The sequence below is a fragment of the Vigna umbellata genome, chromosome 8 (assembly GCF_029865625.1).
Source record: "Vigna umbellata cultivar VRB3 chromosome 8, Vumbellata_1.0, whole genome shotgun sequence".
NCBI classification, from domain to species: domain Eukaryota; kingdom Viridiplantae; phylum Streptophyta; class Magnoliopsida; order Fabales; family Fabaceae; genus Vigna; species Vigna umbellata.
The window spans coordinates 6,038,392-6,050,085 of record NC_142172.1 but is presented as its reverse complement, the minus strand read 5'-3'; the positions used below and the strand labels follow the sequence as shown (position 1 = coordinate 6,050,085).

At 34.2% G+C, this 11,694-nt stretch overlaps 1 protein-coding gene and 1 pseudogene across 1 annotated transcript; one reads left to right on the top strand and one right to left on the bottom strand.

The window, feature by feature from the left end:
* The first annotated feature begins 4,284 nt into the window (after positions 1–4,284).
* Positions 4,285–7,638, top strand: LOC124838049 (uncharacterized). The gene is made up of 8 exons (XM_088095685.1): positions 4,285–4,397; positions 5,746–5,819; positions 6,117–6,179; positions 6,241–6,316; positions 6,383–6,453; positions 6,516–6,591; positions 6,660–6,703; positions 7,118–7,638. Coding segments are annotated over exons 2-7 (324 nt in total). The 5' UTR covers positions 4,285–4,397; positions 5,746–5,817; the 3' UTR covers positions 6,696–6,703; positions 7,118–7,638.
* A 75-nt stretch (positions 7,639–7,713) lies between these two features.
* Positions 7,714–8,989, bottom strand: LOC124838051 (putative polygalacturonase At3g15720; annotated as a pseudogene).
* Between the last annotated feature and the right edge of the window lie 2,705 nt (positions 8,990–11,694).

Genomic DNA, 11,694 nt, shown 5'->3' with positions numbered 1-11,694 from the left:
ATCTTTTTGCACATATTCTTAAATGATGAGTTGTTCTTGAGTCTAGATGAGTTGTTAATCGCACAATTTTCTAGTATTACGAGTCTCTTGGGAAAACGATACCTGGTCTTACCACAGTTTATTACTTGAACGATTTGGTGCCCTTGCCAAAGAGACTAACAGAAGCCGATGCCCTCTTCTGAGCGGCGTAAGCCATACACATCGTAGACCGAGCGACCAACTCCATAGCCATATTGGATTCTTCCTCCTTGGTCATTCCTTTAACTAGAGCTTTTTCCTCGGCAAAAAGATCAAAGTGGATGCGCTTCGCCACCCACGAGTTGGGACTAATAGGTCCAGAGACGATGGTCTTCGGTCGGAACTTGAAAAAGGATGTTACACTGGGCGAGTGCTTTCTCAAAGCCAAGTAAATGCTCGTTCACTACTTCATCGCCTAAAAATTTGTTGTCCGCCTCCAATTTCAACACTCGATCCTGAAGCGAATCTTGATCGACTAGAAGGCCATCCCTCTCAGTCACCAACTCTTTATTTTTGGTAGTTGCATTTTGGAGGTCAAGCTTCAAATCATAATAAGACCGTTGCATACGGCGTTGAGCAGAGCGGGCCTCGGCCAGCAGAGTGTTGGCTTTTTTCTTGTCCTCATCTGCTATCCTTTCTATTTCGGCCAAGCGAAGCGTCAATTCTTGGTTGGACTTCACAACGGCGTCATACTTCTCTTGAAGAGACTAAAGCTCTGTAGAAGTCGATGCCCTCTTCTGAGCGACGTAAGCCATACACATCGTAGACCGAACGGCCAACTCCATAGCCATATTAGAGGCTTCCTCCTCGGTCATTCCTTTAACTAGAGCTTTTTCCTCGGCAAAAAGATCAAAGTGGATGCGCTTCGCCATCCACGAGTTGGGACTCATAGGTCCAGAGAGGAGAGGACCGTTGAGTAGAGCCCTCTTGCTACGCTTGGATGAGGCAGAGGATTCCCGAACGGCTTTCCATTTTCCCTTTTTCTATGGAATCGACTCCGACTGTTGAACTTTGTCGGCAGGGCGACAAACGAATTTGGGCGACTAGACTTCAGCAGGAGGCGGGGGAGGTGGTGCCTTTTGGACAGGCAGAGACGTCGTAGGGATGACAGTAGTAGTTGGGGCGCGAGATGAGCTCCCTCCTACTGTTTTCCTTACGTCTCCCCCTCTCTGAGCGAACAAGCGGGCGAAGGTGCTGCTTCTGGCTGGATCCATCTTGCTCAGTAATCTACACATCAAAAATAAATTTAGATAAGTTCCAAATGACTGCTCAACAAAAGGCAGTCGAAATTAAACTTACCGAACACATTAGAGGGAAGATTTTTGTTGTTCAGAAAACCGATCAGCACGCGAGAAGAGGACTTGGGGGGCAGCTGACTCAATTGATTAATTAAGTCCAAATCCTCGGGTGTCATCTGTGACCTAGGCCAGGAAATAACCTTCTTGGGGTTGTTGGTCCAATAAAAGGGAAACTTAGCCCGCCCGTCCGGGAAACAAAATCTCTTATACCCAGTTTCCAAAGGTACGACCTTAAAGAAGTTTCCTTTAAATTTCTTGTACGAACTATTAAAAAGAGACAACAAATGTCTATTCCCGATCGTTCTGAGGGAAACCTAGGGTTTGGTCGGATGAGGTTGTACGTGAAAAAAGTAAAGGAAAGCCCCAGGAGTGAGGTATAAAGCTAAATCGGTACAAACGGGAGAGAATGCTTGCATAAACGCTCAACCGTTCGGATGCAGCTGCGTAGGAGCCACATTAAGCTCCCTTAGAACGCTCATTTGAAAATCCGAAAAAGGAAGGAGAACCTTTAAATCTTTAAACATGGTGGCGTAAACATAGAAGAAGTTTGTGGGGTAATTCCCCCGACCGTGGCATACCCGCTCGGTCATTTGGCAAATGACAAGTTTAAAATGACTAGCGTCCTCAGCAGCCTTTACCAGACAAACACTACTGGCCAAATCCCTAAATGGACGGCGATGGTAGAAAGAGGAAGAGATTTGCCTAACCTCGTAGGGAACCCAATCATAGCTAGGAACAATAGGCCAATCTCTGGGCTTACCGTCCCAAGCACCGGAGGAGTCCATGTTAATTGCGACTTCCTCGGGAGCATCACTATCCACCAGAAGATCGGAAGAATTCCCTGAATTGACGGCTATAACACCCTGACCAGCAACGACACCCGAGGAGGAAGACGAGGTAGCAACCTTATCATCGGCATACCCCCTGCCCTCTTCACCGGCGACATCAGAAGACATGATTACCTGAGGCACATGATTAAGATGAGGAAGATAGGCACGAGAGAGTAACAGAGGTGAGGAGAAAGGGGTAAAAAATTAGGGCAAATTCAGGGCTATTTATAGAGGGTAAAAAGCGATTCGCCAAGCAAATCTAGAGCGTCAAATGAAGAAAGATCTGACGGTCTAGGCGATGTGGCGATTCATTTTTTACTTTTCCCGCCTAATTTTTACAGTCATGACTCTACGACTTCACGCCCTTGCAAAAGTCAAGAAGACGGTTGAAGGTCTTAACAAGAGAAGATGTGAACCGATCGGGAACCACTTCAAAACCCTACGCAAACATATTTTTGCTAGGGCCTAGGGAACTTGTGTTACTACTGAGTAGGTTAGACCGACCGACCATACAAAGGCGATGGAAGTGTTACTACTGAGGTTAGACCGACCGGACATGCAGGGGCGATGGAAGCCAATCATTCCCAGTTGGACACTAGAATAATACTCGTGAACTCTCCAGCCGTTTGCTGGAGACAACCTTTGAATGTCAATGAATGCATAATTAATGATGTAACGGTCACTGTGGAGCAGTTAAGGTTTGCATTGATCGTCATTAAGAGGTAAATTAATGGATTATATATTCCTTGAAACCCTATAAATAACAACTGATTAAGAAGGTAAAAGCTCTGATTTCTGATTTTAACTAGACTTGCGAAGATAAATTTTGACTTGAGTGTCGAAGTGTTTCCTGCAGGTCACTCCCATTTGAGAACAGAGAGAGGAAGATCCAGGCAGCAAGGAGGACCGATCAGTGGAGGTGGAGCATTCCCGAGCAGAAGCAGCCGGAGTTTTTCTCGTTCCATTCCAGCAGAAACACTGAAGTATTTTAAAACATGAACAAAAAGGTATCTAAAATTAAACAAAAAAAATAAGGATGCTGCAAATGGACAATAAAAAAATAAAGGTAAAAATATGAATTATTACATATAGAAAATAAATTCTAAAAATAGAAATATGTAGATTAAAATGTAAAGGGTCCTGGCTTCATGTTTAAGCTAATTCCTATCATTTTTCTTTTCTAAGAACTTTTATTTAGGAAGAAGTGGTACCAAACCAAAATATAAGACAAGGATTGATGCAGATATATTCCATTTCCAAACTAGAAATAACGAATAAAATGCTATCATATAAAACCAAGACAGAATAAGAGTCGCTGGCGACGATGTAGTGAGAGGATTATGATATATGAACACATTCATAATCGACGACTTTCATATTCTTTGGTAAATATTCCCAGAAAACTAGTTGATATAAAATCAAACACGAGAAAAGAATGGAACTTGATTCGTTAAAACTATACAATAAAGATACATAATAAGTACACAGTGGCTACCGTCAGTCTATTATAAACTGAGATATTGATTTGTCTTTCAGCTGCAAAATCTGTGTTCTCACAACAAATTGCACATTTAAATATATTTTTACATCATTTGACTGAGAAATTTGTTTTTAAATATACATATCAAACTGCATCAAAATTGTTCAACCAGACAAATAATTATATAATCTTTGTGAAAGTCAACCGAAGTTATCATAGTATAATATTTTTATATTAGAAAAACCAATCAGACACTAATTCATAATACAATCAGTGACAAATCATTGTGATGGCCGAGAGGGTTTTTTCTACGTATAAAAATTAATATATAATTTAAAATATTTTTTAATAATTTTAATATATTTTATATATTTGATATCTCTGAAAAAAATTGTATACACCTATATAAAAATTTTGATAACTCAAAATATTTTTATCATTGTATATACAACTTCCTCGTTGGTGGAGATTGAAGTTGTTAACGATGATGCCATTACTGACTTATTTTTGAGTTAAAATATTCGAAAAGGACAATGATGAAACAAGAAAGAGACTAATAAGCAAAGAAACTATTTTTAAGCAATGCAACTTGCATTCTATCCTCTCTATAACTATCACTTCATTTCTGTTAACAATCACAATTCTTTCTTCCAAAGAATCAAACTCAGAAAGATTTTACAACTTTTTTCTAAATGTGGCTCTTCTAGAGTGTGTTCCATTCCTTCTTTTCTTAGGGTTACTGCATCATCATTTTCCTACTTCTGTCATAAGGTAATATTCTTTAATCAGTGCTCATATGTTTTTACGTTTGAGAACAAAACATAATTAATATGTTTATATCTGTTCATGCTTCTTGATAATATGGACTTTACATTATTAGTTGAGAGGAAGAATAATGTTAAAACAAAATAATTACTGGGGTTCTTTATTTGTCTTTTGTTCTAGTAGATGGGACTTTTGTATTTTATTCTAGTTTAATTATGTATACAAAGTAAATTTGTTGTAATATGTAAATAAATTATTTAATATTATATATAATATTGAAAATGTTGAAGTAAACAAATATTAAAAAATATTGAAATTGTTTATAATTGTATAACGTAAACACTCTGGTTAAATTTTTTTTTAAATCAAATACGAATATTCTTACAAAAGATATAATTAAAACTCTACTACAATCCATTACACAAATCACTAGTTAGAAATTATGTTTTCATGATAATTTATGTGTTGGTTTTAATCCAGCAACATGGTTAATATTTTTATTATAAATACAAAATATACTATAAAGGTTATAAATTCATCTATTATAATAAGAGATTTGATGATATTTTTATAATAAATTACAAAACATATTATAATAAATTTAAATTTATTTATCATAGTAAGTGATGCGATAATTATTTTGTAATAAATGTTTAAATTCATTTGTCATAATAAATTATGCAGTTACATTTCTTTTTATGTCTGATGGCTGAACTTGTTTTTTCACCTTTTCATTTGTTTTCATCTTCTTTCATACGCTTATAATCCTAGGGTCGAGCTTATTCAACAAGAAACATTGGTTTTTAGATAAATTTATACTAGATATTGGTAAGTAGATTTTCATTTCTACTTGTTTACATTCTAATTTCAAAGTTCTGTCCAACCAAACGTGCATTATATATATATATATATATATATATATATATATATATATATATATATATATATATATATTATTTAGTTTATCATTGTGGAGAATCTAATTATAACTTTTAGTTTCATACAAACAAATTCACTAAATAAACATAATACATCACTAATAAAACTTAAGTTTTGACTCATAAGAAATCAATATCATTTTTAACTTAAAATGTTAAAATAACATAATAAATGTAATTTAATATTTAACTTTTTCACTTATACTTAATATGAAATTAAAATTCACACTTAAATCCCAAACAAATAATGTATCTAAGGTGATTTTATTTATGATTAATATATTCACTAAATTAAATTAAATAATTTTAATTAATATTTCAATCATATATGTTACTTTTTACTGGTAATGTATATTTTATCTTGTTATACTTGTTATATAATGACATATTGTCCTATTTTTCTTTTTTGTGCGAAGGATTCGAAGTGATCTTCACATAGCACCACCTCATAAACCCAAACACTACGAAATTCCAGTATAAAAATACAAATGTACGTATGTCATTACTAATATCTAAAAGATTTATTATATTTATGTTATTAGGTATTTATGGTGATATTTATTTAAGCATTTTATTTTCTTTTTAGTGTATTGCATAAAATATTTTTTAATTTAATGAATTGAATTAAATAATTTTCCTATCAATTTTAAAAGTATCTACTATAAAAATATCTAGACTTTAAATCAGATCAATGATTGGGTATATATACTTTTATTGAATAGATAACTTAAAATTTATTAAGACAAATTGAAGTTAGTTGATTAAAAGTTTTACTTTTCTTTTATAGGAGTAAAAGTGATGCTCATTCTCCTCCCACTGTACCCCCAACTCAAACGGAAGACATTTCTAAGTAAGTTATAAATAATTCAAATATTAGTTATTATTAAAAAATTACTAACTTTTTTTTCTAGGAAGAAAAATGATGATAGTTCAACCTCACCATCAATACAAGCAAATAAGAGTCCATCAACTTCAAAAGTGGCAAAAGTAAGTTATTAATAATTTAAATATAAGTTATATATAAAAAAATTACTAACCATTTTTAATATATAGGACTCGAAGCCACTCGATTCTTTATCATCAACTCAAGAAGATCCAAGCACTTCCAATCCCAAAGTTGATAAGTAAGTTGTCAATAATTCAAATATTAGTTATTATAAAAAATTATTGACTTTTTTTTTAATAGGAAAAAAAATGATAATACTTCAACATCGTCGTCAACACAAGAAGATAAAAATTTATCAAGCTTAGAAGAGAAAAATGTAAGTCACTAATAGCTCAAATATCAATTACACATTAAAAGGAAAATTACTAACCATTTTTAATATAGGAGTCGAAGCCAACCACTTCTCCACCACGTGCTTAAATTTCGAGGTATTAAGTCACGTTGCTAATAACTTAAGCACCATCTTTTATAATTTTGTTCTTTTATAAAGCCTTACTTAACTTTCTACTTAAAAAGGCATATTTAATTTATTACTTTTCCAGGTTTTTTTATTAAATTGTTTGTTTTCAAGAATAATTTTTTATTTTATTACTTTTCTTTTCACCAAAAAATGATTTATGATTTATGACTTATTTTCGTTTATTTTTTTCTCTAATTGCATTTAATATATTTTTATTTATCTATCTTATTTCTTTATTTTATTTTTCTATATCTCTCTATTTACCAGCATACTTGTGGGTGATATATTTTGCATGAGTCACGTTGATGTAAAAAGTATACAATATATCATAAGAAATTAATAGAGAACAAAAATACTAACGAATTTTACATGGATTGTTCAGGACTCAGAATCTTCTTCAAATCACTTAAAGATGGGGTTATATGCTTTACGATGAACTTTAAGAGAAATATTAGCTCATGTTACAATTGCACCACAACAGTGTTGCTTATGATTAAAAGAAATAAAAAGGTGTTTTAACACCATTATGTGTATTTTTTTATCTTTTTGTTTCAAGTTTACAGAGTAAGAGTAGAGTGTGACATGTTGATATTTGAATTTCTTTCAATAAAAAGTTATGGTAGAAATTGGCATGGAACTTATTGGATTGTACAATCTTATATAGGCTTAAATGGTTACTTCGTCCCCATGTTAAGGGATGAATTTCTGTTTAGTACCCGGTTTTAAAAATGCTTCTATTTTATCTCAAAGTAGTATAAATTGCATCAATTAGATCCCTTCTGTTAAATTCACATAAACAGAGTTAACTCCAGCTGACGAATCTGCTTTTTTTCTTCTCTCTCCTCTGCATTTCCTGCAATGTTCCAGCTTTTTCTGTTCTTCTTCCTCACTTTTCTGTTCTCCTCTGCACTCACAAACCCATCTCCTACCCTCTGATTCACGCCAACAACCACCTTCATCTCTCCCACCATCACCTCCCTATTCACGTGCTGCTCTGCGTACAGTGGCCACGCAACCATTGACACCCCACCACCACCCCTTCCAACACTGATATCCACCCGCAGCGGATGTAACTATTCCACGGGCATTGTTGCAAGAACAAGAAACTCGTTTTCCTAGTTCATAAGAAACAATGTCAATATCATCCAGAACAATGTTGGAACAACCAAGTAGACCACAATTCAAGGTAATAGCTTCGTCACTTGCAGATGTTCCTCTGAATCCACGGAATGTCACATCACTCACGTTCAATCATTTGCCCTAAGTGCACCAAATTCAACAATGCAACATTCATATAACAAATAAGTTGAAACCACAACGATATAAACACAAACAAAAAGTTTAAGAGTACCTTCGAAATTTTACTGCCGTAGGTCTGGTCTATAATAATTGGGTTCATAACGTGCATTAATCTGATGTCCTCAAAAGTTATGTGTCGTGCATAACCTGATCCACCCTGCAAAAAGTTAAACAATGTATGAAATATATATTCTCATATAGTTAACAATTAAAATTAATAATAATTTAAATACATTTTTTCTTTTTCTGATATGTTTTTTTAAAACAGTTATTACTTACTGGTGCTGTCTTGATTCTTGCTCCATTTGTAGTGTTGGTGAAGCTGCAATTTTTTGGAGTTACAAACGATATTAAGTTTTTCTTTTTCAAAGCTTATATTAAATATTAAAATCAACTTTGACTTTTCTAAAATTGAACAATTATATTATATCATGAAATATATACTGACGGAAGAAAAATAGCAAAAATAATTTAGTGTTTGATGCCATGTTTAAGGGTGATAATTTCATAAAAAATGTATATAAATAAACCTTATTCCATGGCCTGGTCCACAAGCAATTTGAGTAGCATTGATGTAAGAGGAGCCATCGTTGATGGCTATGTAGTCATCACCTTTTCAGAAAAACAATGGCAGAAACAATAGTTATTTTAACAACATGCAACATTGAAATCTGATACATGTACTTAATATATGTAAACATGATTTACCACATCGTATGGTGGAATCTTCAATCAAGATATGATTTGAAGCAAAAATGTCAATTCCATCAGTGTTGTAACTGTTACCAGGAGAATCAATGCTGATCTAAAAGAATGTGGCATTCTCACAATTATTTATCCTTATGTGAGCTTTTGGGCTGATGGTGATAGTCACGTGAGTAACACTAAGATCATTACAAAACTTGAATATAAGGAACAATGCATACCATACCGCAAGTGGAGGTGTTGAGTCGTGAACAGGTGGGGGGGGGGAGGGTGTTGTGAGTCACTGCGGGTGGAACTCGGTGTTGGAAGGGGTGGTGGCGGGGGTGTCGATGGTTGCATGGCCACTGTACACAGAGCAGCACGTGAACAGGGAGGTGATGGTGGGAGAGATGAAGGTGGCTGTTACACAGAGCAGCACGTGAACAGGGAGGTGATGGTGGGAGAGATGAAGGTGGCTGTTGGCATGAATCAGAGGGTAAGAGATGGATTTGTGAGTGCAGAGGAGAACAGAAAAAGTGAGGAAGAAGAACAGAAAAAGCTGGAACATTGTAGGAAATGCAGAGGAGAGAGAAGAAAAAGTGCAGATTCGTCAGCTGGAGTTAACTCCGTTTATGTGAATTTAACGGAAGGGATCAAATTGATACAATTTATACTACTTTAGGATAAAATAGAAGCATTTTTAAAATCGGGTACTAAACAAAAATTCACCCCTTAACATGAGGACGAAGTAAGCATTTAAGCCTCTTATATAATTGCGTAATGCAAAGGAACTTAAATCCTTCACATAAAAATATGTTATGTCATTGCCGATATTTTTCATATTGTAAGAATGTATTCATTCATATTTAAATTTCTTTTTATCATAATATGTTTCAGTTCCTCACAAAAAATAGACTAATCACATATTTTGAAATTTGTTAACAAAGACTTCATGAAGAATTTTATGATAGATGTATGATATTGTCACAACAAATTTTGAAAGAAAAAAAAAACTGATTCTATCACATATTGTGATGTTATATATATGCTATTACACAACCTTATATATGTTTAGGAGCTATTGGACAAAGCTTATTCAAGACTCAAATAAATCTAAAGTTGTTAGACAATATGGTTGAGATTTAGAAGCCTAAAAAACAAACAATCATTTACAAAGGCCCGTAACTTGAAGAAGATAATATGAGATGAACTTCTTGGAACCTTGACACTACATGAAGAGCACCTCTAATATAAAACCCAAAAGGAAGCATCAACCTCATCAATCGAGATCTCAAAGTAATGCTCAAGGTTTCCCTACTATATAGAAGGAAGTTAGAGTTCTTAAAGCTTTTGAAAAAATGAAGTTGAAGTATCTGAGGTTGAGTTTGATTACATAAATGATGAAAAAATATCTTTGACGTCCCAAAATTTTAAGGAGATATTTAAACGTAGAGGAAAAAAAAAGGTTTCCTCCTGTGAAGGGGAAAGATTTGTTTCGTCAAAAGAAATATGAAGGTTTCCAATAAGATGTTGTCTTCTTTGGAGTGCAAGAATTTGGGGCATATATGAGATTTGAGTGTCTGAAGTTGAAAAGTAAACCAAGATTCAATAAGAGTTTCATGAAAAGTAAACCAAAATTCAATAAGAGTTTGATGATTACAGAGAAAGTGTACCCCATCAAAGATATCACTAAATTCTTATAAGAGATGCTTAAACAAAAACTAAACTTAATTATGATAGGCCATATATAAACGGAAACTTTAAAATCCTTCAATTCTCAAATTCAATCTCAAAGTTTTCATAAATATAAAATCCCCTAACAAAATGAAAACACAGGGAAAACAATGAGGGGTGAATAGTGTTTTCGAAATTCTTTCGCAAAGTGTTAACACTTCGGCAAGTGTACCGAATCGTATCAAGTAATAATAATGGGTAAGACCAAGTATCATTTCCCAAAGGACTCACGGCTTAGACAATTATGTGATTTCTTGATTAAATTAGACTTGTAAACAAAATCATTGAGGTTGAACTGCGAAAAATAAGCATGAATGCAAGTTTTGATCAATTGGATTGAAAGATGCAAAAGTGATTGATGTAAAATATGGAATGATGATGTTGTTGGGATTTCCGACTTATCCTATCCACTCTCATGTATTCATGAATTCATCTTTCTTCATTAATGTTAATGTCACTTTCTAATTTACCTTAAACCCGATGTCTCGGTGAAGAAAGTCTACTCCTAATCACTAGTTTACAATATCTTGTTTTCCTAGCAATTATTTATGCATTACATTCGCACAGAAGCTTAAAGGCAATCGATCCTTCTATTCATATGTCTAGGTAATATTGTTTCCGGGAGAATTTCCCCAATTCTAGATTTTCCCATATGTGTCCATATCGACAAAATCAATAATCATGCAATTGAATGAGTTAAACAAAGCATGCATAGAGTAAAGAGAAAAAACCCTAACAATTAATAAAGTAAAGCATATATAATCAAGAATCAATTCAATACATGAGAGTTTCAAAGGATTACATCGTTTCCCCAACAACAATGAAGGTTTAGTTCACCATAGACATGGTAAAACTAGATGAAAATAATGAAAGGAATGAAAGAAATAGAATCCTAAAAGTTGAAGATCGGAGCTTTAGCATCCAAAATCCGCCTCCAAGGAATGGAAGGAGTGTAATTTCGCCTATTTTTGTCCAAAGATACCAACCCTAGGTCAACTAAGCCCTTATATAGTTTATTAAAAATTACAGAAAATAGGCCCAAGCCTAATTAAATGGTGCTCAGCGGCAGTTTGGTGCTCAGCGGCAGTTTGGTGCTCAGCGGTAAGTGCGGTTCTAAAGAATGACGCTCAACGGTAAAAGTTGCGCTCAACGGTGACTGCGATACTTGAATTTGCCCTCAACGATGCCGCTTAAGCACGAAACAGTGTATCCATAAGCCAAATTGGCGCTGAGCGGTGCAAA